General features: G+C 45.2%; 5 protein-coding genes across 5 annotated transcripts in view; 3 read left to right on the plus strand and 2 right to left on the minus strand.

Moving 5' to 3' along the window:
• LOC126561877 (uncharacterized) overlaps positions 1-26,400 on the minus strand; it is a 179,114-nt gene that overhangs the window by 15,744 nt on the left and 136,970 nt on the right. The window lies entirely within an intron of this gene.
• LOC126560254 (protein-L-isoaspartate(D-aspartate) O-methyltransferase) lies at positions 3,052-5,327 on the minus strand. The gene is made up of 5 exons (XM_050216302.1): positions 5,273-5,327; positions 5,052-5,194; positions 4,748-4,985; positions 3,392-3,477; positions 3,052-3,310 (listed from the first exon to the last, which is right to left on the minus strand). Exons 1-5 carry the CDS (start codon positions 5,325-5,327, stop codon positions 3,149-3,151), a joined length of 684 nt encoding a protein of 227 aa, XP_050072259.1. The 3' UTR covers positions 3,052-3,148.
• LOC126556567 (complex I assembly factor ACAD9, mitochondrial) lies at positions 6,559-8,860 on the plus strand. Its single transcript, XM_050211881.1, has 3 exons — positions 6,559-7,568; positions 7,954-8,278; positions 8,336-8,860. The coding sequence occupies exons 1-3, from the start codon at positions 6,559-6,561 to the stop codon at positions 8,858-8,860; spliced, it is 1,860 nt and encodes a 619-aa protein (XP_050067838.1).
• LOC126555973 (uncharacterized) lies at positions 9,892-12,488 on the plus strand. Its single transcript, XM_050211128.1, has 3 exons — positions 9,892-9,986; positions 10,395-10,763; positions 10,830-12,488. Exons 1-3 carry the CDS (start codon positions 9,903-9,905, stop codon positions 12,486-12,488), a joined length of 2,112 nt encoding a protein of 703 aa, XP_050067085.1. The 5' UTR covers positions 9,892-9,902.
• LOC126563416 (uncharacterized) lies at positions 17,317-24,533 on the plus strand. The gene is made up of 3 exons (XM_050220063.1): positions 17,317-17,320; positions 18,745-19,192; positions 23,351-24,533. Exons 1-3 carry the CDS (start codon positions 17,317-17,319, stop codon positions 24,531-24,533), a joined length of 1,635 nt encoding a protein of 544 aa, XP_050076020.1.

The raw sequence follows: 26,400 nt of genomic DNA on the forward strand, positions 1-26,400 counted from the left end.
GAAAATGTGTGCGATTTTAGTATTTATTGAACCCCATTATGGCCATATATCCTCGCTTAGTATGAATTCTCTCTTCCTTTGCCGGTGCTGTATTATCATGCCGATGTTGCTGTAACCAATAAGCTTAGCAGGCGGTTCAAAAACACCCTTGAATTACCCGGTAACTGTGTCAAGGCAAGAAACAAAACATTGTACATAAAATCCTCGCAGCAGAAAAAAAACACACCCACACACAAAAAGAAAACGGCGTGCAAACGATTAGTAACAAACAAAAAAATTCGACAGTAACACAAAACCAACCCCAAGCACAAGAACTTAGCAGCACGCGGAAAGCGTAGTACACCTGTTTTTTCTCTTGAAACGATCGGGCAGCGTTATTTCTTCTTTGTAGTGTTGGTATAGCAAGTATAGCAACATCAACCAGCAAACGTAAGCTTAATCACACGGTATCATATAGTGTTGTACGGAATTTGTAGCATCATCGGGAAATCAATCATAAACTCACACACACGATTAAGCGAATATTCTCTTAGCACAGGCAGGCAGGCTGAGCTCCTCCCCTCCTTCGATTTAATAATCGAAACAGATACACACCCACGTAAACACTACACACGTACATATATAAGATAATTTAAATCAAAGCGAATTCTTGTCATGTAAATTAGCATTGAATATTCAAACGGTTTTTTAACGAATATCATGAGCTCATGTAATATATATAAATATATAACTAATTATTTCTTTCTTCCCCATTTTTCAACCTCCATAAGAGAACGATATGGTATGCCTTTTTTTTTTTACTTTTTTTTTCGGTTGGCATAGTGAATCTCAAAATCCCTCTTTTTATATCGACGCCGACAAACACACACACACACAAACAAAGGATTGAGCGTGAAAAAGCGAACAAAACATGATCATATAAATACAACGCGTTGGTCCTTACAGCGTTTCGATCCACATAATGAAGTTTTAAAAGTGCTTAGAGGAATATTTCAAATGGATAGTGGAATACTTCAAACACCGCTGTGAATCTTTGCAATTATACAATTGAATGTTGTATTCATTGAGGGGGAAAATTTGCAACACGCGTGTGCAATTAGCGCTAATTCATAGAAGTAGTGATTAAAACAAAACCTTTTTTAAACCAATTTTTGCTATAAACCTTGGCAAATGTGAATGACTGCAAACGCTCGGCAGATAATCTACAGCTGATTACGAATTGCTACAGCTGTGTTGCAAATTTCACCCAACTGGAAATGTAATAGTTCACTGTATGATTGTAAAGTTCCCGAAGAAGCTTGCAGTAGTTCGCTAATCATTTGAAAGTTCCAATAAGTGATAGAAAAATTGACATTATATGGGTCGAAACCCTGTATTTAGCGTCTGATAGGAATACACCGGAGGGTTTCGCGATCACCGGGTAATAATAGTACGTGAAAAGCATTTTAAATCATTTCCCCTTCATTTGTAAAAAAAAACACACACACACTCATGAGCAACAACTTTGGATGTGTGTGTGTGTGAGAAGGAAAAGCGAACGATTTTTCTAAGCTTTTTCCTTTTCGCAGCATCCCTCTCACCCCCCCCCCCCCCACCCCCGCAAATCACTCGTGGTCAAAGAATTAGGAACTCATTTTGAACAGGTTGTAGTGCAGATAGTAGTTCGTTTTTTTATTTTTTTTTGTTTTTGGTTTTTGGTTGGTAACAGTGTCAATTGTGTATATAGCCGTATGATAAATTCATTCATCATTTACACTAGTATAACCACTTACATGCAAAAAAAACATACACACGCAGAAGAGCAGATGTAATAAATCATTTAAACGTATCCTATTGTACACCAAACTGAACATTTTTTTCCGGTTGTTGTAAGTTACGTTTTGCGTTTTTGAAAAAAAAAACAACAAATTCAAAGAACCAAAGCCAACCAGAAGAGAAAAAGTTTTTTGAATCGGGGCCAAAACAGAATATAGGTTTTAGTTTTTTTTTCCTCTCGATCCTGCCTTCCCCGTGTGTGTGCGTATTGTAATACAGCTTACTTTCTTTCGAAGATACAGACGATCATAAACTGTTAGTGTAGGTAATTGCGGTGCAGGAACAAAAAATCCCATTACATGAGTCGTAAGTTAAGGTATTTAATTTATTTATGAACTACTAACGCCGCCTCTCCCCTCATCTCTCCTTAAAAAAAAAACAATAGTAATCGAATCAAATAAATGCTTGACAAGTATACGTGCGTCGTCGGCGGATGAAAAATGAACGTATAATTAATTAACGAAAGTTAAAATTAGACTGCCCTTCGACTGTAGGTGAAGGAGCAGCGGAAAAGCACTGCCAATGCGCCGACCGGTGAGGAACATAAATGGGAAAACACACATCCCCATCAATATCAACCCATTTACCTCCCCCCCCCCCCCCCTCCAAAAAAACAAACCTTCTAGCAGAGGTGAAGAAGAAAAATCAAGTGACGAGCAAATGAAGAAGGTAAATTATCAACATATCGGTAATAATTTACATATGAAGGAACGAAACAAGAAAAATACAAGGAATTTATAGTAAACTAACTAAACACAGCAACCGCGTTTTGGGAGCAGCTTCTCAAATGCGTTGTGTGTGCGTGTGTGCATTTACAAAACTGAATGCGTTTGTTGTCAATTTTCGGCGCACAATTAGCGAACAGCAGCAGAAAAAAATATACTGGGAATGCGGTTTTGCAGGTTAAACAAAAATCAATTCAAAAACCGATAAAAGGAAGAAAAAACTAGTGAAAAAGCAAAAGGACACTCCTGTTTGAATGGCTTAGGTTTCTATCGGTAAAGTCCCCGTTCGGGTTTAACTGCATCAGCCGTACCGAGTTTACTGGTAAGGGACAAACACACACCCACACACACACACATACACACATTATACTAACAATTGATTTAATTATATTAACAATAAAGCGAAGGAGAGGCTCAAAAAAAAAAACAAGCCCCGTTTCAAATTAACACACTAACGATTTATTCGATTAAGCGCATGACGTGAAAGTTCCTGCTGTTACCAATTAATTTAAGAAAAACCTCTTTACAATCGTGTACGCGAGCAGACAAATTATAAATAGAACCGCCAGTCTTGCCAGCACGTTGCGAAGCCTCGGCACGCTGCAGCATCAGGTGTGAAGGTCCGTCAGCGGTACGTACATCACACCCATCAGCTTCGTATTGGTGATCTGCCCGTCCAGCGCTTTATCGATCTGCTGTAGATACTGTGTGCTACCTTCCGGGCCGACCGGTACAATTAGTCGGCCTCCCGGTTTTAGCTGGTTGATGAGCTACGGGAAGGCAAAGGAAGCAAAGGTTAGGATTTCACTGTGCTGTATGGGGTAACCATTCCCATGTTTGTTCTGGCGTACCTCTTGCGGTGTTTCAGGTGCAGCTGCCCCGACATGTATACAATCGTACGGTGCATGTTCCTTATGTCCTAGCCGGCCGTCACCCTCTGGAAAAACGACAAGTTAAGGGTGTTATTACACGGGAGATAATGTCGGCTGATTTTGGATTTTATTTGGTATTAAAGACCTTTGAGAGAAATTTGCCGTATTCCAATTTTCAAAATTTGACAAGAAAAATAGTTTATCATGTATATGCAAGCCCAAAACATCAAAAAGACGAATTGCATGCTTTCTTTTGCTATTTCCTATCAATCGGTACCCAATTTGTCTCCCAAAACGAAATCGGAATTGTGCACAAGCTGAATTCCGATTTTCAGATCGATGTGCTATCTGTAAAACCCGTTTGCGGGATCCCCCGCAGAGTAAAAGCAGACCTTTTTTGAGACCAGAGAGAAAGAGAGACCAGAATTTTTGAGAGGTCAATTCCCCTTCACGAGTTTCTTCGCATCCCCGCAACAGCTGTTCATCGCCCGCCGGCAGAGAATGAGGACGAACTCGAGAGGTTCCTGCATTCCATCTCGTCACAGGTTGCATTGCGTCCCTGGTGTCACGGTTTTCCGGTTGAATGTGCGTTCATTCGCATGATGTCTAGACTTATGTCGAACCATTATCCGATGAATGCACAGCTTCAACGTACAGGCAGCGCCGACTCAAAGGTTTGTAGCTGTAGCAGCGGATATCATGACATTGACCACATCTTCCAGTCATGTGTGGAATTCGATGCGACTAGAACCAGGCTCTTGGCAGCCGTTTAGCGGTGCCGATGCGCTATATCCTGGGTCACAACGACAACCAATAGGCGCAAATTCGGATCGACTTTACCAAAGATATCGGAACCACTCTTTGATCCTTCCCCTACTCCTTTCCCGTACGTAGTACGCACCATTGATGCTTCACACCGAAGTACATCAGTCGTTTCTCAGCAATGATGGTTAACCCAAAAATGAGCACACGGTTAGAAATTGTTACCGATGACAGACCACCAGGTACGCTAAAGGTTTGGAGGTTTGAAGCTCGCCAGCAAGGACAAACAGAGTGTCGATGCTGTTTGTCCACAAAATAGGACAACATCTTCGTCATCCTTGGCCAATGGCAGCAAGAGGATGGGATACGGTACAAAGGCAACATCCACGCCACACCAACCAGAGAAAGGCGTAACGGCAACAAAGCTATCAACCGAGTCCATCCGGGCTAAGGTGCATTCGCATGGTAGGAGTAGGAAATATCTTCCATCGAGCCGAATGTGCATTATTTTTAAGGTATACAGCCTGCCGTTCTTCAATGGTTTAAAAAAAACTTTTCCGGATTAAAACTTACCAACGAGTATAATTTTACCCGAATCGATCAACGATTGATCGTCCTTGCCGATGTTTTTACGGCCCAGCTCAACCAGCCGCGGATGATGTTCGATCCCTACCGCGAATCCAGTTGCCGTCGGTTCCTGGTGGATGAAGCGGGCAAAGCAGGCAGTTAAATAGCCCGATCCCGACCCAACATCCAACACCTTACTATTCGGCTTCAGGTACGGCTGCAAGAGCTCCAGCGCGTGGGCATGCTGAAAGATGTAAATTTTAATCAAATCCAGATCTGGTTGATCCGTTAGAGAGAAGCATTAAATTACCATGTGCGGTGCACTTATAGTGGCACCGTGTCCAATCCGTTGCGGTGTATCGGTGTACGGGTGTAGATTTTCCGGCACGTAATGCTTCCTGTCGGTGGCTAGCATTGCCTGCGCTACCGCTTCCGACTTGATGATGTTATACTCTGCAACAGGAAAACAGGGGTACTTGGTAGAAAAAAGCCTTTTTTTAACGCCCTTTTAACGCTGGACACAAAACCTACCCTGCAGCTGCCGGATGAGATCCGCATTATTCAAACCCTTCGAACGCCAAGCCATTCTTGTTACGCTGGCTCAATCGGTGTCACGGCAGACTAGTGAGGAGAATAACAACTCTTCTAATGGATTTTGACTCCCTCCCTGTAATAAATCCCTGTAATTTAATTATTTTAACAATTCTTCTAAGTCATTAGAACAAAACAGAAGACGGGTGTTTAAAGGTTGCTATTCGAATTCCTCTGGCAATTGCTAACTCATTGGGAGTAAGTTTGATAATAACGATTCTCAAAAGAGTATAAAGTGTCGGGAAGTTATCAGAGGCGGATCTTCCTATAAGCGGACTGAGTGATCGCGTGGAAGACCCCGAACTGAATCCCAAAAAGTAATGGTACTGGTGGATGAAAGGGGCCCCGATGAGATGCAGGGACAATACAGGAACCCTCCCCTCTCCCCGCCCCCCTTAGCTTAGCACATTGCCATTGCTTCTTGTCGACCTGGGCCAGTTGAATGACAGGGCCCTCTACGAAAGAGCACCCAACACCATTTCCGCTTAGGGCCTCAGAAGGGCTCCGCCTCCGGCTCCGGGTACCAAAGCTAAATCCGCCTAATTCGGGGGAAAAATCTAAATTTTTAATCGTTTCGCAACATTTCCGCCCGACGCTTCTACAGCATAACCAAACCACTCCGCGCTACCGTTACCTCTACACGAGTTGCCTACAAATTGAATAAAATTGTACCTACACCGATTTGCTTCCTTTTTCATCCAAACGTTTTTCTTTTTGCGTTTGTTTGTGTTTGTTCCCAACCTTCGGAACAAAGCTCAGCTGTTTTAGCAAAATCAAAACAAAAAGCCCTTAGCGAGTTGTGAGTTTTGTGTAGTGTTGGTTCACATATCGCGTCACAACGCTCTGGATTGAGTTGGCGTTTTGATACGTACTTTTGGAATGATTTTCCATGTGCCATAATTATAAGAAGCATAAAAACTACATTGATTAATTTTAGCAAATAACTTAACTTAACCAAAAAAAAAATAGTCAGCGTAACATTTAGTTTGCTTTTAATTTCCCTCCGCACAGCCTTTTTGTCCGTTGTCATTTGACAGCTACAGCTGTCAACTGACAGTACAGCTGTCACATGGTTTTGTTTTCCTTCCCTCGCGTATTATTACATTGGGCCATAACAAAAAAAAGTAATCGTGTTATTACGAAAACATTACCAGTTTTGCAAATTAGCAATGCAGTATTGCTTTTAGATTGTGGTGAATTTGTTTGTATCAAAAGACACGAAAACAATGCTGCTACGGAAAGCGGTCCGCCCGTTAGGGCGAACCCTTGCCAGGACATGGTTTGTACGTCACTCCACGGTAGCATCGCAGGAACCGGCCGATTCCGATACGGTATCAAGCGCCATCAATAATCTTTCGAAGCCGGCACACACGAAACTGCCGCATCGAAAACCGTTCATGAAGTCGATGTTTCTCGGCACGGTCGATACGGATCTGTTGTCCTTTCCCGAATCGCTCAACCGTGAGGAACAGGCACGCCTGACGAAACACAAGCAACAGCTCGAACGGACACTTGGCACCGGCGAACCAAAATCTTCAGCCTGTGCAGAGTTTTACGGATTGCAGGGACCACTCGAGCACGGTGGTAATCAGTTCCTTGAGACAGAGCTGGCGTTCGTGAACGAGCTGCTAGCGGATAATCGTTCGCAAGCGATGATTACTCTGGAGCATAATGCAATCGTGAAACTGTTGGCCCAGCACGGTACGGATGCCGCCAAGGATCGGTACCTGGCGAAGCTTTGCCGTGGGGAAGCGGTTGCCGCTAGCGCACTGTACGAGCTAAACAGCTCCCGGCATACGATGTTCAGTACGGTCGCCGAACTCGACTTTACCAGCGGCAAGTGGACACTGAACGGTACGAAGGTATTACTCCGGAACGATCAAACTGATCCCGGGCTGATGCTCGTAATTGCCTCGACCAAAACCATGCAAAAGCGTAACAAGGAAGACGGTACGATTGCGGCATTTCTGGTCGATGCGAATGCGCCCGGTGTACAGATAACGCACTCAGAGCTTGGCAGTAAAGGTTTGGCCCGGGTTACGGTACAGCTGAACCATGTGGAGGTACCCGAGACACATCTGGTGGGGCAGGATACCGATGGTGGTATGATTTTATCAAAGTTCCTGTCGGCGGTACGGGTCCAGTCGAGCGTGGTGCGTGTGGCACTGCTGAAGAAGGTGTTGAATTCGCTAACCGATTTTTGCATCAATTCAAAAACAGCTACCGGCGATATGATGTAAGGGAGCGCTTTGGATTACAGTGAACTCTCTATCTCTCTTTCTCTAATCTTCAATTCATCGGGACTGTTGAATAAGAGGGTTTTTAGATTAGAGAAGATTTTTTCGGGTGACGATTTCTTAGCTCAAGTAGATGCTAGTTTCGAATGATCCCACAAAACATCGGAACCCGTTCTGGCCGCTAGGTGCAAACAACCCTTCTAGAACCAACCGGAACCGTCCGGAACCGTTGGAACCGTTGTCAAGAACCGTCAAAAATGTACGAATAAGAGGAGTTCTCTAATTTAGAGAGATTGGAGATTAGAGAAAGAGAGAGTTCGCTGTATTTAACTTCATCGATTTGTTTCGAAATTATAATTTTTCCTTTACTGCTTACACTTACAGGGATATTGAGATCGTACGGGAACAGCTGGCACGCATGGCAAGCATCATTTACGCATCGGAAAGCTTAATCTACATGACCGCTAGCCTGATGGACGATTTTGAAAATCAGGACGTAGAGATGGAAGCTGCAATAACGAAAGTCTTTTCCACTGGAAGTTTAATTAACTTCGCGGCGCTTCCCTTGCAACTTCTCGGTCCCCAGGCACTGAGCAAAGAGTGTATGTTCGAAGAGCTGTTTAACGATGCGCTCAAGATGTTCGTAGGCGACGAATCAATCGACTCGATTAATTTCTTCATCGCACTAAGCGGGCTTCAGCATGCCGGTGTAAGTGTGCTTCGAATTTTTCGTTTCGCTTTTATTACATTAAATTGTTTTTCACAGGTCCACACGTTCGAAACGATTAAGAAAGATCGCAACCCTGCCATGAACCCGTCGTACGTGTTGTCTAAACTGTTCGAGAAAACTTCGATCGAAAACCCGAAGAAATTTGCCGAACTGCAGCAATTCTTTCATCCCTCGCTGGAACCGGCCGCGCACTGGACCGAGCTATCGATCGTGCGTCTAAAGCTGGCGACCGAGTGCGTCCTTTCCCGGCACGGTGTCGAGGTGATTGAGCGGCACATAGAGCTGAGCCGGCTGGCAAACATTGCCACGTTAATTTACGCGATGGCGGCAAGTGCTTCGCGTGCTTCCCGGTCGTACTGTATCGGGCTGCGCCATGCAGCACAGGATGTACATCTGGCGAATCTATTCTGCCGTGAGAGTAGTGAAAAAATTCGTCTACTAGCGCTGGAGCTCGAGAAGGGACCGTACATGACGGGCGATGACGATTACAACGTAATAGCGCGCAATTTATTCCGCGAAAAGTGCTACTATTTTGAACATCCAATAACGAAAAATTTCTAAGTCTAAGTTACTGGAATCGTAAAATAAAGTAATTCAGTACTAGTTACACATTGTTAGAAGATACATTTATTTCGTAGCATTTGGTGCGGCATTATATTACCAGTTTCTCCCAAGCAGCAATGGCCGTTACTCTCGAGAAAATATAACGGTTTTATTATTTGAAATTGAACCCACTATTTTGATTTCTGCGCTTTTATTTAACTTTTATAATAAAAGCCTATTAATGATTTTTAACTGTATAGTTTATGGTAAAACAAATCAATTCAAATTTGTTTTTGTTCAGCCTTGTATTGGTAATGCGATGAGCGTTAATTTCAATATGGCTGCTGCTTACAACTTATTGCGTCAGAACATGACTTTATACGTTAAAGAAACACCAAGTAATGTAAACGGATGCGATTGCACTTTTTCGCTCTAACAAAACGCCTAGCGTAGATAAATACAGGACTCCTGTACCGCGTGCGTACAGCGAATGGCTGCTCAGGCTCTATGGCAGCAAGGACTTCCAAGCGTATCCATCGCACAGGAGGGGGAAAAACAGCGCAAGCGCATAGCGCAAATAACAATAAAAAAGGACGAAGACTGCTATGTTTTCCTTGCGCTTCTAGTGCAAGCAAAGTATTTGCCATGACGTATCAGGAACATCCTATTTCGCGTTTGCAGTAATAGTGAATTTAAAGCACCCTTAAACAAACGTCGTTTTATTGCATCTGCCCATCTCCCGACCAACCAAGAAAACAAAGAGTGCCCGATCCAGCTATGTGCAATAGTACACTGGCGGAAGAACGTGTAGCGTACAGTTCTTCCTGAGCGGAGTCCCGAAGCGCCGAAGGAGATTCTGTTAAGGAGGGGGAGGGGGGCGGGAGGAGCAGAGGAGGTGTGTCCTGTAGGCGATTAGAGAGAAAATCGTCACCCGGAAGGAGGGTACCTTGGTACGTATCCGCAACCAACGGAAAGTATCCGATGCGCCAGTGAAGGAGTACCAGAAGAACCGGAACCAGTACATTTGGAGGAGAATAGACTCGCTACGGCTACGCATATTATGTCAGCGGCTACTGTGCACTTGGTCCACGATGGGATGCTCTTCCTGCTGCTAATCTACGGACTCGTCGCACTAGTCAAACCCGTACGTTATCGTTCCGTTCCGCCATTGTGCTTTCACTATCGAAGAGTTCCACTTTGGTAGCTACTCCTGGTTGGGATGTTTGGTGAATGTTATGATTTAGATAGCACGCATACAGCGATCAATAATAGTGTACAAGCGTGTACGTGTTGTCAGATTTCTTCAAGTGAACCAACCAAAAAAGTTTGACACAGTTAATCCTACCATATCCTTGAATATCCGATAACATCTCGTCCATTTTTAAGATCCTGGATGTTTTCGCATGTGCTACTAGTCATTTCCTTTTACGTTTGTATGCACCTGTGTGTGCGTATGCGCGGAATCACATAGCTCCATGTGCGAATGTGTTTGTAAATAATGCACTACAGCCAGCCTCTGTTATCTTGGCCGATCTATCATTAATTTGTACAGGTGGCCGGATCATCGTTGGCTCTGTGTGAAGGTGGCCAGACATGTCTTCCACCGAAGGAATGCTGTGCCCAGGGCTGCTGCTACCTCTATGCACCACCGGGCGCACCACGCGTCCCGATGGCGAACAACGATCACGTGCTGAGCCTGCTGTTTGTGAACCATTGGTACTTCTGGTGTTTCGTACTGGCCATCGTGCTGGCCCTGCTCTGCACCTGTTCGTTGTGGAAGAAGAGGCGCCAGCTGTGCGGTTGGGACACGTCCGCCCGGCACTCACAGTCGGAGGGTGATTCGGCAGGTTCGTGCTACGCACCGCCCCAGTACAGCCGGTGCAACTCGTTCCATATTCATGCACCACCACCGTATACGGAGGTAAGTGATAATTTGAAGGGCGCTCTTGTATAGACGAGATCTGCAACATCACAGTTACGCTTCCAGGTTGCATCGAAACCCGACCTATACCCGCTCGTCTTCAGCTACACCGATCCGGGCAAGGGTAATGGGGCGAACTACCTGATGGTGCAGTACTTCCGCAACTACATCGTCCAGCCGGTCGGTTCCATATCCGGCACTAGCACGGTCGATTCGCTCAGCTCCAGCTTCATCTGTAATGCCAACGAGGCAAACACGCTAGTGCCTCCGCCGTACTCACGCGCCGCCAGTCCCGAGCTGACGATGTCTTTCCGCAACTACCTGATGCCACGTTCCGCCTCGCAACAGGTATGCCTTACGGCGTTCGACCGGTCGGCCGGAGGGCTGCAGCCGGCCCATGTGCAGGGTTCACGCAGCCAAGCCAGCTACCAACGGGACGACGATTCGCTGCTGGATCAGCAGCAACAGCAACAGCAATGTATGCTGTCCCGCGAACATCAGCGCGACGAAACAGGTCCAACAGACGGCACACTCGTTACCTCTACAATCAATCACACTAGCATAAGCAGCAACAATGTGTCCTTAATGGAGTGTCCCGAGATGGGTGAGCGTGGCGTCGGTAGCTACAATCCTCGCCGGACCAATTACTTGAACCACGGACCAAGCCAGCGCACGCCGACCACCGCCACCTCAATAGCTAGCACGTCGGCGAACGATGGCACCGGGCTGGTGCACTGTGCCGAACAGCGTACAGCCGTTGCGGCCAGCACCGAATCTTTCGACGGAACTCAGCAGTCACACAGCAATAGCATACATCCGGCGAACCGTTACACCACCAGCGAAAACTGTGATCCCAACATCTCGCAAGCGAACCGCGCTCTCCAGCAGAGCACACTAGTGTGCAAACTCTGCTGCTCGCTGGGCGATATAACGGCTGGTACACCGAGCGACAGGCGCTTCTACCACGCGAAAGATCTGAGCGCGCTGCACAAGAGTCTCGAAACCTGTTGCCACGTGAATCTGCACGGTGGCAACGCACGTGAGGCTGTTCGCCTGACAAGTTTGCAGCCTGCGGACAGTGACGACAGCTCCATATTGCATACCGGTGTGGTGCGCAAGCACGACTCACGAATGCGTAACTCGTGCGTGGTCTCTAGCGTGGGCTCGAACGTGTCAAGCCTTGTCAACCTGGACACGTCTAGCTCACCGCCGAGAGCAACCAGCCCAACGGCTGAGGTACGCGAGCTGCTCGAACAGATACGGCTGCTCCATAGTGACGGTAGCCAAGCGCAGGTTGCCAGCACAACCGAACTAGACCAGGCCGATGCACGCCCTGACAGTGGTGCGATGGTAGAACAACGCAGTACTGCAGGACCAGCGAGCTATAGACGGCCCTCGTCACTGATCGGTCGTCGCAGCAAGCTGTTTTCGAAACAGTCCGGCTCCCAGGGACATGGCAGCAGCAAGGGCATGTACATACCGATCTCTTTCACTCAAAGCTTCATGGCACCGGGAACGGGCGGACGGCATCTGCGCAGTCCCGCCTCGATGTCTAGCGCGGCTAGCAGCTTTCTGAATCGTGGCCGAAGTCGCTACTGCTGGATGTCGAAGTCGGCCCCAACAACGCCCGGCGCAGGACCGGCCAGCTTTGCCGGAGGGACACTCAGCGATAATCGGCCGCTGCTACTAACCGAACAGGAGGAGGACGGTGAACAGAATGTCTAGAGTCTGTGCCGTCTGCGCAGGTACCGACTGTGTTTTTCAAGGTTAGGTTCTATCGTGCGCATCCGGGCCTTGCTCTACTATATACGAGCACCGAGTTGGCATGGGTTGCAACGAGACTTTCCAAATCTGTGCACATAACGGCAATCGCGCACAACCAATTGGCCTGGTACGCACCAGCAAGGACACTCGGTCAAGTTACCAGGACATATTGGAGCGGTTGTATCAACGAATCATTTTGACATACTATTGAAGCAATATTTATTGACCAGATGATAATACCAGTAGTAGAGCGCCGAAAAAAAACTTAAAAACCTAGCAGTAAACAGCAGTCTTCGATCTATACAGCGAATCTGTCCGTCTGTAGTCGAAAAACGCGGGCGGACGTAAATTGGAGGGCCTACCACGTGGAATAGAGCTTTCGGAAGCGCGAGTTTTTAAAGCGATTGTCGTTGGGCAAGGTTCGTGTGTGCGAACAAACAACTATGTTCCGGACCATAACGTTTTTCGTGTTTGTACCTTGTAATCCCTGTTTCGCTTGCTGCGTTTGTATTTCTTGTAACTTTGTAAAAACAAAAACAAGTACCACACACATACATACACATATACAGACACAATACACACTCACTTACAGATGCACAAGCTACACACACTCCCGTTCAGAATATTTGCAGGGATTTACGCTTATTATTCTGGTGCTCCCCGTTTGGAAACTATACAGTACAGTACAATAAGATCACAGAAAAACGACGACCAGGAGGGACAAGTCCGATCCTGGTTGGACGGGCTTGACAAAAGCAACAGCATTGCGCGTACTACGGTTAACAGCAACAGCAACAAAAGAAAATGGCGCCACAGCATCGATTATTTAGAGTGGTAATAGTATCTTAGTATCAAACTTAGTTTCAAACAGCTTTCTCTGCAACAAAACCAAACCCGAACTGCAAAACAATAAAACAAAGCGTAAGAAATCAAATATGTAGAAACACAATTAGCTTTTACGGTACTACCATTATCCTTTCGTATGTTAGCGCAACGACATCAAAAGCTTTGGCAGGGCTGTTTGATCGTTGTTTGTTGCTTGTTTCAGAAAAAAAAAACGGAGGAGGAAAATAAATACAACAAAACAAAAAAAAAAACGAACAGTTAGTGACAAAAATGTTGTGAAGTGTTGAGTGTGTTTCACTGTTTGAGGGTCTGATTGGATTTGATACCCAAAAGAAGCGAGTAAGTTGGCGATTAATTACTAACATACAAAATGGTGTACGTAGCGTAGACGTTTTGATCATGTGTGATTGCAGCTTCAAAGTCCTTCACATGCTCGGCTGTTTTGTGTTCAATGCTTGTAGAAGATTGATAGGTCCCGCCTGGACTGTTATATGCCTTTGGGATACGGACTCTGACTTCTTTTTCTTATTGGTCTGCACGTCGTTAGTTGGAGTTGAGCATTTCGTGATGGTATGGTAAGCTCACTGATCCGTATCCAGCAAACTCGACCCAAGATTCGCAGTCCTCCATCGACGGCGATCCCTAACAGATTCGAATCTCTACCTAATGTAATCGACGATCTCCGTTGCATACGGCATCCACATCACATGCAAAAACCATAGGTCCGGTCTCATAAGTTAATTCACCACAGGGATGACCAGATGAGAGCGAGCTCGGTGAGCACTTCGTAAGGTTAGACTCGGCACCAGGCACCAGAGAGAAAGCTGTCCACAGAAAACCGAGGTGTAGTAGTTGCTTATCCAAAAATGAGATGGAATGATGGCGGCGTTGATATTCGATTGGTACTTGGCTCCTCTAGACCGGGTTTTGTATGTGTTACACATCGAAGTAGAACCTGTTCCTGCATCTGGAGATGTAAGTAAACAGTAGTTGATCTTGATCCTCTTTTTTGCTATGCATCTAGGTGCTTCAGCTGTTATGAGTTCTGTCTGATTTATCAAATTTATTGATTTTTTAGGAGTTATTAAGAGTATTTTATGAACAAATCAGGCTTCTTTTTGTTGGCTTAAGGACTTTCTAGGGGTCACACGGCCATCGAATGTCTTTAACTAGATTTGCGATATATGTACCACGTAGCAGTGGATAGTCATTAAAATCAGCAACGGAGTACTCACTACGGAGGGACGACGGCTCGACTAGGATTTGTGCCCCAATCGTGCAATGTACACCACTGAACCCCCCCCCCCCCCCCCCCAGCCATCAAGGCTAATTAAGCATATAATAATCTCGCAATGATGCCTTGCCTTCCATGACTTCCTTTTGGACCCCGGGGTTCCCATCCCATCCGGACCGGCCCCCCCGTAGTGAGGACTGACTATCCAACTACGGTGGTATCGGAGAGTCTCGTAAGCCATTCGATGGCCGGCGTTACCTATAAGGTCGTTAAGCGTTATCAAATATTTTGTTACAAAAAAAAGGTTGTTTTGCGATGAAGCTTAAGAAAATATTTTGGATTTATATATTTTAATTAACACTTCTTAAAAAAGTGTACAAGATCGTTAAAGGAAGCATTGTAAACAGTGTCTTCCCTTTGCAGTGCAGTCTTTTTTTTTTTGCAACTAGTTTTGCTACCGTCACTTTAAACTGGGCTATTGCTAGTATAAAAAGAGTCCTGCGCAGTGTCTGCCCGCTATCGCCCGGTAACGTTTCTTCAAATCGCAGTAAATGATTTCGTAACGCTTTCGTTGGACGGACAGACGGAGAATTTTATTAAATGCATCCATTTTTTTCCTCTTAGTGCTTACCTACCTAATGAGGAAATATTCTGACTGAAGCATCTTTTAGGATTTCTGACTTCGCAATTTCATTCAATGTAAAGTTTTGCCCAAAAGACACAAAGCCAACATGTCGTTTGGTCGCAATCTCGTCAAACACGTCCATCGTCTTGCGTTTATTACATTTCCCCTTGGAGGTTTTCCCTCAGATCGTCCCCCACCCCCCCACCTCTCACCCGTACATATCTCCTGTTAGCTCTTTTTTTTCGCAACTCCATCCGATCCTTTCCCCCCACATGACAAACGGAACGATGTTATTAGTTTTCGAGCCGAGAGCATCAGCAAACTCCTAATGAGCGGAGAGAAGCTGTGCAGCGTGCTTGCCATTTGCGAAGAGATGACTGTCGGTTGGTGGTTGTGCTTATTCTCCGGACACCGTACACGCACACGCTCTCCCGAAACATCTGCTCCTTAAAAAAGGTGTTGCTTCATCGAACGACACTGAAAATTCGGTTGTGCAGTGTAGCGCTTAGGGTTTTCGCGAATTGAGACGCTGGTTCGACAGGACGCGCGTCGCATGGCAAATCCACAGCTACGGGTCATCAGGATTGGTTTTTCGATTCAGGTACTGGTTCAACTTTGCTCGGCGGTAGATAGTGGTGCACGACACCAGGTACCAGGTCGTACGGTGCTGCTGGCAAGTGTGAAACATGTGAAGTGAAGCAACACAACACCAAACAACAATTGGAAAAGTTGGCGGACGGAAGTGTTGTACAAAACGGAACAGCGCAAAACAGTAAGCAAAAGTACACACACACACACACAGACACACATACATACACACCTTTGCTCCATTCGATTGGGGGGAGGGGGGGAGGTGCTGAGTGGAGTTGTGAAGCAAAAAAAAAGCTTAATGGTTTGTTGAAATTCTGCTGCAAATCATGTGTTAGTGCAAGGATTCAAACATGGCCGTACCTCTCGTAAGGGACTACGGGAATTACTCCATGATACACGTAACACGCCATACATTAGGAGTTTTTGGTTACGTGAGGACCAAGTCATATATACGTATGTTGGCATAGAGCTATATGTATACTGATAGGTGTTGTGGAGCAAGGAATCTTCACTTCGCCCTTCAAAAACTATGTACCCTTTATCTATAAACACCTTTAAGAAGAAGGAAGATTTTATGGCAAAAATTACGCACTATAGTGGAACGGTTTCGTACGCACACACACACACACACGCATGTCCGTACAGTGCCCTTTCAAAGAGGAAAAAAAAGAATAAATTCCAAACAGTTAACATTCGTGAGATAATTGATCCCGTCCCGTCAGTGCGAAACGCAATTCTTAAAGTACTTCCTTTTTTTTGTATCCTTTATAACGTGCGCCATTTTACGTGAATCCATATTCCATATAGACGTCATTCAAGACACTATTAGTGTGTGCATGTGTATATGCGTGTGAGTTTTAGGTCCCCAGATTAAATATTTGTTCATAAGATTTGTCGGTCCTCATCCTTCAATATTAGCATCCTTGCTAAGTACTCCATGCCCCTCTACTTCTTCGTCTCCAAGGGTCAATGGACGGAACAGTACGAACGCTGTCAAAACCGTCCAACAATCTCCGGTGCTGTTGCAGTCTATAGCGGGAGCGAAGATTTCTGAATATAATCTGAAATCCGCCAAGGACACACCTCCCAACATCGATCGTGTTGTGCTTAGGCTGTACAATAGGTAGTGTAGCTTGTGCGACAGGTCGTGGTTGTGGACAACTGGACAACACACTTACGTACCCTTGGATATCCAAACATTAGTGTAAGAGATGAGATGTAGTCGTTGTCTAATTACGTGTTTTTTTTTTTTGTTTTGTATTTCAACATCACATCGCCTTTCTCTATCTGCCAGATCTTCTTCAGGGTGCGTCATCGATCAATTGCGAATCAATCATCACGAGTAAACCAATACAATAATATCACCGTGAAGCCAGCTCTTCGTCTGAGACGGTGTACCGATTCGGTGGAACCTAGTACCGCAGTGCGTTACTCGTTTTTGTTGTTGTTGTGCGTGTAGTTCCAGACGAGATATCCATCTGCAAGCTTTAAAAATGGGTAAGTCAGCTAGTTATACCTACAGGCATTAGCTCTACGCAAAGACATACGCTTTGACGTATGTAGGCAGCCCACTTGTGCAGCTTCTATTTACCAAGGCCCTCCCGAGGGACATCCAGCGTCGCCATCAACCAAATGGGTCATGGGGCTCCTTTAGTATACAAACAAAAAGCGTACTCCCAAAGCCCAATATTTATTTCGTCCCCATTTTTGTTTCGTCAACAGTCGTCTCCATCTTCTTGGCCCTCTCTTAACAAGAAATACGGAAAGCCAATGGTGCCGAGAGTAGTTCTTCCAAGGAATACTCAGGGGCGAGCAAACACGAGCACGAGGCGGTGTGCGAACCCTTGACAGCAGACACACAACTCCACACATATACACAAACACACACACACACACACATACAGACACATATAGAAAGGCGCGCACTCGTCCTCCTACGTGTACGCAGTTCGGGTGCGAGTGTTGGTAAATTTTTGGGACGGTGACGGTGGTAGTGTAATAGCGGGGTGTGTGTGTAAAAGCAATTTTAAACGGTAGAAAGACACTAGTAGTAGCTTCGCACAATTTCAGACCGGAAAAGAGTACGCGCCTGGTTAATAATAATCTCTTGCACCGCAAACCCTTTCTAGCCTCACACACAATCTCTCTCACACACACACACACAGGCACAGACACAAAGACTTGACTTACACGCGTAGAATCCATCCGGTTATGGCATTAAGACACACTGTTGCGTCTCCATTTTGTAACCCTTTACTTTTTGGGGCACAACTAGCGCGCGTGTGTGTGTGTGTGTGTCTTGATACATTGATCGAGTCGCTAGGCTACCTTGATACTTGGTTTTTGTTTTTCTGCGAAATGAAACAACACCGCAGATGATAGTAGGTAGTAGTAGTAGTTGTTGTAGAGCGTCACCGCGTTACAAGTGTTTTTTAAATAATCACATTTCACAATTTTTTTTTGCCTTTTTGGTTATTTCCTTGAGCTCTTACACACCGTTGACAAAAAAAAAGCAGAAAATTTAAAACCTCACCTTCGCTTGCCTTTGCTACACACCGGAAGTCACTAAATCGGTTTACGCCTCGCTTCTACTAGGTTTGGAGGCAAACACGCCATTTTGTTAGCGTTGACATTTGCTTACAGAACGTGGGTTGCGGTAGAGAAGCGATGTAGGCGTAACTGATGATTTAACTCGTACGCAGTCGTAGATGCATTAGTGAAATAATCCCAAAACACGCTTACTTTTATCTCACTCCCTATATTGCGTTCTAGCTTACCTTGCTTCACCCAGTGCCAGAGTTGCTACTGCTGATGTACGACTACCGTGCAGCAACACTCATGCACTGTAGCTGAAGCCGCTCCCCACACACAGTAAGCCATCTAATCATACTTCCCGACATTCCATTCCCGCAAAAACGCAGATACGTTCTTCCGGCTGAGACGGTCGTCCCACACGCCTTCGTACAGCCAGGGCGGCCAGGAACCGCTGATCGTGGTCGAGGAGTCGGAAGCGAACGAAAAGGAGGAGGAAACAAGCAATCAATCGTCCCAGCGCCAAAGTTTGGACATCGAATCGCCCGAAAACCCGTACTTGCTGTCGCCATGGCGCGAAACGCGCAAACACTCGCTACCCACACCACCGTGCACCAGCGGCATCACCGCCAGCCAGGTGCGCCGCCTGTCGGAGCGGGGCGGCGAAGGGTCCGGACCGTCACCGCGGGAGCAGGCCTTTCTGGCCACGCTCTACAGTACGCCGGCACCGCAACCGGGCGGTCGGCGCCATTCGGTGGTGACGATCAGCCGCGTGCCGCCAACGCTGTTTGGCCGGAACCGCAGGGAGTCTATTGCAGCGCTACCTGCTGGCCAGCGGTAAGTGATACAGTTGTAAAAAAAATCTATAATTTTTTTATTTAGTATAAGTAAACACGTACAGTGAAAATACTGAGATATTAAACGATTAAAAAGGTATTGAAGCTAGCGAGCGATATTACAGGGTAGTTGACGTTACACTTGCATGTGGTTGCTCTATTACATAGCTTAATAGCATTGCAAACGTATGCATCGTGCGATGGTCGTTTGATACCTCGTTCAGCCTCATACACCGCAGGTCCGTGGTTCAAATCCCTCAGCGTAAATAAAATCATAATTGATCTCTTAACCTGTTTTTTGGGTTGAGGTGGCGAGGCGAAAGCGGCTACACCAGGATCCCGGAGGTTAAATCTGATCCCGGACCGTTGCTCCCTCTTTAGGAAGGTCTGTCTATCTAACTTACGGGTAAAATGAGGCCAAGAAAGTCCACTCGTGGGTTTTTTGAAGACCCGGAGTGGCTCGGTTCAAAGGCGATAACGGCGTGACATAAGGCAAGGCCTGCCGTGGCCATCCGTCACCGTACCCCTGAAGTGAGGACTTCACCATCTATTTACTTGGTTATTAACAAGTTTAATAAGTCATTAGAAAGCTGGCGTAACTTAGAAGGCTGTTGATAAAAAAAAGAAAAGAAGAAGAAGAAATTAAAAATCCAAGAAGAAGAAAAAAGACCCAAATGGCTTTCTCTGTCCCTAGAATATACCGTGAGAATCATTGCAAAAAATCTCAGAACAAAATCGAATTTCCCATTCAAAACCTCATCCTCCTTGACTTGTCGCTACCCGTAACTGGATACACAGAGAACCATTAACCCAATATAGGGTACCCTTGGAAGATCAATAAATGAAATTTTAGTTCATGACTCATATGTTGACTTATAGGAGATATTATAAAACTTCCTTGATGAAATATTTCTATCATAACTATGCCGTATTTGAAACATTTCTTCGCATTTTACTATCACGGGACTATCCCCAAATAACACTGAATCGATTCAGAAATTTGTAATAAATTAAAATGTTTATCTCCAATCCACGACTGGTTTAATATATCAGGCGTTTAAACCAACTTCATTTTAAGATCACGAAGTCATTTTTGGTGATACAAACAAACATTTAAAACTCAAATAAAAGAAAACCCCGTCAAGTCTTTGCGGTTTTCTATGGCAAGCAGATCTGCGTTTGGAGCAATGACTAAGGTGAATTTGTTGCTATGCCGTGTCTTTGTTGTCCCGTTCGCCCAATGGATAGAAATCGGAAGATACCTCCGACTCAACCTTTTAAGACCGGCGGACGGCTCTGACTTTCGGCTAAATTGAAGACCGGAAGATGCTTTCGACTACAATGAACAGTCGAAGGTGTTGGAGCACCATTCTGCTTTATTCAAGTTTTTACTTGCTAATTTATGCTATAAACATGCTGACCGATCCGCAGGTAATCGATGATATCGGATAATACGAGGGCTGACAATAAAGTAAGGTCTCCAATTTTTTTTTTTCATAGAAAATGACATTTATTTACAAAAAGCGATACACCGTTGGAAAGGTCAAGGTCCTGGCTACTTTTCTACATAATCGCCATTTTTTTCCAACACCTTGCGCATCCGCACGATGAACTTGTCTATACCGGTAGAATACCACTCTCCGTCCGCCTCGCGCAGCCAGGTATTGACCTCTTTCTGAACCTCCGCGTCACTTTCAAAGCTGTTTCGGCACCCATCGGGCAGAAACTTTGTGATACTGCAAGTTGTTCACTAGGATATGACGGATTGTTTCGCTGCTACACACTCCTCCAAACTTTTCTCCCAAATCCCTAATTGTCGCATGGCGGTTTTTGAGCATTTCTGCCTTCACTGCTTGAACAATCGCATCCGAGACCGACGGTCGGCCACTTCTCTCCTGGTCGTGAACATTAGTGCGCCCGGAATTGAACTCGCGGCTCCACTTACGCACGTTTTGTATGTCCATACACTTTTCTCCGTAAACTTCAACTAGTTGACGATCACTCAAAAAACGTATTACAGAACGCAACTTGGACGCTGACGCGAGGGGTACCTCCATCGTTGACGGCTGCTCAGCCAAGACTGAGCGGTCGGGGAAGCCTCACCCAGCAGCAAAGTGGTAGTGGGGGAACCAAGGAACACGGCGGTGTTGCCAGATTCCGCCTAGCGCGTGATCCGGCGAAGTTGCAGCGTTGGAGACCTTACTTTATTGTCAGCCCTCGTAGAAAACGGCTAAAGAGTTAAAAAAGCCCACATTTAGCACTTGCCCACAACGCACGCACATGCAAGCTTGTGTGTAAGCGCACAGTGAATTATGAACATGACTGTGTAGGACATATTAAAATATTTAAACCATTGGTTTCTTCATCCGGTCATTGAATGGCTTACTAGACTGCCGATAACCACGTAGTTGGGTTAGTCAGTCCTCACTACGAGAGACGATCCGGATGGGATTTGAGTCCCGGTACTGCCTTTTGAAAACCGGCGTCGCTGTCGCCTACATCACCGGGACGCCCATTGGTCGTCATTGGCCGCTTAAGCTATTGGTTCATCATAACCAAAAAATATTTTTTTAATCAGTTTTGATATAGCTTTAGTTAGTAAACTACTCTACTAAATGAATTAATTTATTTGAAAGTTGAACCATTAAAATATCAATATGCCACAAAATAGAAACATTTCATTTACAGTACTCTATTACATAAGATTATTAAATTAGTATCAATCACACTATATTGTTACGATCGTTTAAATGCTTTATTAAGTCAGAGAAACTTATTTATAAATTAATTTAATACCTTAACTAGCTTTTATGATTCTGAGTAATAATTTTCACTTACTCCGTTAATTTTAATAATGATTTTTTGAAATAATATTTTTATGTCTAACGCATCATGTTCGTAATCTACCGTGCACTACCACACCAGCTTGCATGCAGATGGGTCCCGTACAACTTTTGAGCCTTTTTTGGCTAAATAGTAATAAAGGCCCTCAAGTTGTACGGGATTCATCTCATGCAAGCTTGTGTGAAAAATCACGGTAGATTGTGACCATTATGCGTAGGACATAAATATATTATTTAAATAAATCATTACTAAAATGAGGAAAGTTATGTGAAATTATTGTTAAACGTCGCAAAAGCTAGCTTATGCATAAGAGTAATTTATAAAAACATTTCACTAACTTATTGCATCATTTAAACGAGACAGTTCATACTGTAATTGAAATAAATCTATACTGAGTCTTATTTGGTAATTTAAATGGCTCAATATACGGAAAAAAATAATATTTAAACATGATTTGAGTAGAAAGATGATTGAATTACTAAAACTTTATTAAAACTATGTAGAAAAAGATTTTTTTGGACTTTATAATCCAATAGTTTTAATATTTTCAATATGTCCTACTCAGCCATGTTCACAAACGACTGTGTAGCTTGCATTTTGCTTGCTGCGTTGCAACTTGATGGCCTATACTCTTTAGCTTAGAAAACGGATGCTGGCTCACTTTTGTTTTTTTTTCTTTCCATTCTGAAGAAAGCGTGTACACAATAAAATAAGACCCATTTTTCGAATTTAAAATACCAACCAGTGCCAATAATAACTTTACCTTATAAAAGCAGCAAGCGCAGTAATTTGAACACAAAACCCCCATAGTATGGAATGTGTAGTTGGTTTTATTCTGCCGTCTAACGGGGTTATGTAAAAGTTGCTGTTGAATAATGTATGCGCGACATCGGTCCTGTTGCTATGCGACACACTAACTTTGAACAGAACTAGCAGCACCCTCCATAACATCGGGTTATGAGAATTGTTTATGGCTATTGCACTGGGCATATAATACCAAGGAAAAGTTCAACTTCCTGTCCATGTTTATTTTTAATTAAGCAGCATAAAATAAGAAAAAGTTCAACAGTTGATGAAAACAAGCAAAACATATCGCACGCTCACGTGCTCGCCATTTGACATTGGCCCGCTTGCGCTTCCGTACCTCGGGGGCAGATCACGGTCGCCCCGCCACTGGAGCGTTGCGAAATATGTTAATTAAGTTTGGTCCGGTTAGTTCTGGATGGTTGATGCCACCCGTTTGCCTTGATGAAATTATTTTCCAATATTTACCACCCGTTCACTATCCTGTCCGCCATTCAACTTTCGCCCACAGTTCGAACGCAAGCTCCCGTCGCGAAAGCAATATTGGACCGCCGCCATCGACGGACCACCGAGGTAGTATACACAATTTACAGTTAGATATTATGGATGATATAGTACAGGCTAGAAAAGCGCGCATGAAGCTGTGGAACACGAGCAACGAGCGTGTGTGCGAAGTGCAGACGCTCGACGAGGCCGGCACCGGTTCCAGCTCGCCGATGCGCTACACCAACCGGCGCTACTCGGACTTTGTCGGTACCACGCTGCCCCCGATACAGTCGTTCCGGCGCGCATCGGAGATGCCGATCTCGCCGTGCGCACCGCTCGTGCCGGCAATGACGACCGCCGCACCCGCCACACCGGCCCCAGCCGCCGGCGAACCTGCGTCCTTTAAGCCGAAAACGAAGATGGGTATCGTGTGCACCAACACTGATCTGATATCTCTCTTATCGTCTCTAGCCTCGTCTGCGACAGAGATTAATCGATGTGGCGAGAAAGAGCACCCTAGCCCCCTAGCTTCCCACGCGTTTCCGTTCGGCCGGTCGGCTGCTGCCAAAAGCCCGACCGCGGCGGGCCCATCCGGCAGTGCCGACCAGCCGAAAAGCAATCTGCAGAAGAATCGCTCGAACAGTTTTGACATTTCGCTGTACCAGAATATCAAGCAGCTGGCAACCGGCGGCACACTGACCGGTGGCAGTGGTGGTGGTGGGGCCGGCCCAACCGACACAGAAAAATCGTCTGTCGAGTCCGGCTGGTTTATCAAGCGCCACCAGCCGATGGCACGCCGCAAATCGTCGGCAAAATCGCCGAGCGCCACCGTTACGTTCGCGCGCGAAACGTTCGACAAGCTGCGGGACAAGGAACCGGCCCACAAGGACGAACCGAAACCAAAGCCGAAAGAGTCCCGGTCACCGCTGAACAAGCTCAAATGGGACGGCCGGAGCGCTATCGTGGACGCGCGCATGATTGGGCACGCGATCGAAAATTTTATCACCGGCTCGTCGTCGTCGTCGTCGTCGTCGGGCAAAAAATCATCGGCGGCCGGAGGTGGCGGAAAGGACGGTACGGGTGGGCGAACCGGTGGCAAGAAGTCGTCCACGTCCAGCTGGTTCGGCAAGGCGGACGAGGACGAGGACTCGAACGATACGTGCGACTCGTCGCTCTGCTCCACGCTGAAGGATCTGTTTGTAAAGTAAGCTGGGTACACACGTTCCTATCTAACAGGATAGGTAGGCTGCTAACTTACCGATCACACTATGGGCTGGTCGCTGGTCAAAAGAGTACCGGCGCCGGCCAATGCCCACCGAATAACCGAAAAAAAAGCAGGAAAGTGTAATACGGACAGGCGGGACGCATCGGGAGCAGTAGCAGCAGTATACTGCTGCTGCCACTGCTGCTGACTGTGTGCGCCAACAATTAACATAACCAATCCCACCAATGTTAGTATAGCCTTTTTGACATCTACTGATATCGTGAACAAGTTTTACCTAGGCTAAACGATAACTAAACGCATCGTTCGTACGTGTATCTTTAGAGTACTTGCTGTTCTTTTTTTTTTGTTTTTTGGTTTGTTCTACACCATTTTCTACAAACTCTCACACTCACATAGCAATACACTGTTGCGCTACTGTTTTGTGCAACAGGTCCCAGCGTCTCCACGGTCACTACGTCACCTTCGTGCTGCCGTACACCGTTCTAAGTATTCTAGTATCGTGTAGATTGTGTGCTAATCCAACCGAACAATAACAGCCAGAGGACGCAGTGCTGAAGTGTGTGCGTGTGTGTGTTTGTGTGACATTTTTTTTTCTAGCTATTTCTAGCCATCGCCTTCCAGAGAAGTGTCCCGAATTCACTCAACTCAATACTAAGCGCTAAGACACACGACACAACTCGAAAAGCCCGTGTCCCCCTCCATTGGCGCTCTGTACACTTTTTTTTTGTCCATTTCTCACACACACACGCACACACACACACACACAAACCACACATGTACACACTCTCACCTATTTAAAGTACATTCGCAAAAAAACGGGTTACGTGAGACTAAAGCAACAGAAACTGCGATATGGTAACATTCGATCCACCGTTGGTTTTAAGACGAGATACGCAATTCCACGAGAATATATGCAATTTTGCCCACCTCATATTCCCGTGCACGTGATTCTTAGTGTTGCGCGTTTACTACCAGGACGTGTCCAGATGTTTACAGCTCTACATGCGTTTACTTGTAGACTAGAAACATACTTTGTAAGTGTCTAAAAAAGAACAAACAAAAAAAACACAAAAACATGTATGTTCTCAATCATTACAGCTAATGGTGTAAAACGGAGGTTCATGTGTGGGTGTGGTGTACCTATTTCTACCATATTATGCAGTCAGTTTTAACGCCAGATTTATCCATAGTGTGTGTTAGGCACTACGCCACCGTAAACGTACAGTGTTGGACGAAACAAGTGCAACCAGCTATCGATCAGAGGATTAATTTATTTTTTATTTCATTTATTTTAAGTAGGTGACTTGCACCGTTTTGTTAACACCGCATGTGGTGACTGTTTTTATAAACTATATTAACAGGGCATTTCCTCCCTGTTTTCTGCGTTATCCCGATCATGCTAGGTTCAATCAGAGGATTTAGAAGAAGAAAAAATCTCACCATCATATGAAACATTTGATCGTTTTGTGATTGCTACTTGAATGATCCATTACTTGGTGGCAAGCTAGTAAAAATAACTAGTAAAAATATTTTCTTATAATTTTTTAATTATAATTCAATACTAATGTTGGGCTCTATTTCAAACTCAATTTCGATCGGAGCTGGGCAGTGGGTCCTGCGTATCTCGAGACGGTACAGACGTGTTTCGACACCTGGTCTCGCTGTGTAAAAATCTGCATCGGCATAAAATAGTACATTAAACTATTTAAAGCTTGCATTAGGCTAGGTAAGAAGAATTCTATTTTTTTTTTTGCATGAATTTCATAATTTTTTCTGTAGACCTATTTTGCCAGCTTTTCAACTTTATTTATTTTATTTATTATTGTTCATGTCCATTAGTTTTCATGTCT

The sequence above is a fragment of the Anopheles maculipalpis genome, chromosome X (genome assembly GCF_943734695.1).
Source record: "Anopheles maculipalpis chromosome X, idAnoMacuDA_375_x, whole genome shotgun sequence".
Lineage (NCBI taxonomy): Eukaryota > Metazoa > Arthropoda > Insecta > Diptera > Culicidae > Anopheles > Anopheles maculipalpis.

Excerpts from the sequence above, each read along its gene's own strand:
- LOC126560254 (XM_050216302.1), bottom strand. The coding sequence starts at position 5,327 with ATGGCTTGGCGTTCGAAGGGTTTGAATAATGCGGATCTCATCCGGCAG. Across the intron at positions 5,195-5,272 it reads TCTCATCCGGCAGCTGCAGG|AGTATAACATCATCAAGTCG; the intron begins GTAGGTTTTGTG and ends TTCCTGTTGCAG. Across the intron at positions 3,478-4,747 it reads GGGTAAAATTATACTCGTTG|AGGGTGACGGCCGGCTAGGA; the intron begins GTAAGTTTTAAT and ends TCGTTTTTCCAG.
- LOC126556567 (XM_050211881.1), top strand. The coding sequence starts at position 6,559 with ATGCTGCTACGGAAAGCGGTCCGCCCGTTAGGGCGAACCCTTGCCAGG. Across the intron at positions 7,569-7,953 it reads ACAGCTACCGGCGATATGAT|GGATATTGAGATCGTACGGG; the intron begins GTAAGGGAGCGC and ends TTACACTTACAG. Across the intron at positions 8,279-8,335 it reads GCGGGCTTCAGCATGCCGGT|GTCCACACGTTCGAAACGAT; the intron begins GTAAGTGTGCTT and ends TGTTTTTCACAG.
- LOC126555973 (XM_050211128.1), top strand. The coding sequence starts at position 9,903 with ATGTCAGCGGCTACTGTGCACTTGGTCCACGATGGGATGCTCTTCCTG. Across the intron at positions 9,987-10,394 it reads TCGTCGCACTAGTCAAACCC|GTGGCCGGATCATCGTTGGC; the intron begins GTACGTTATCGT and ends TAATTTGTACAG. Across the intron at positions 10,764-10,829 it reads CACCACCACCGTATACGGAG|GTTGCATCGAAACCCGACCT; the intron begins GTAAGTGATAAT and ends TTACGCTTCCAG.
- LOC126563416 (XM_050220063.1), top strand. Across the intron at positions 19,193-23,350 it reads GCGCTACCTGCTGGCCAGCG|TTCGAACGCAAGCTCCCGTC; the intron begins GTAAGTGATACA and ends TTTCGCCCACAG.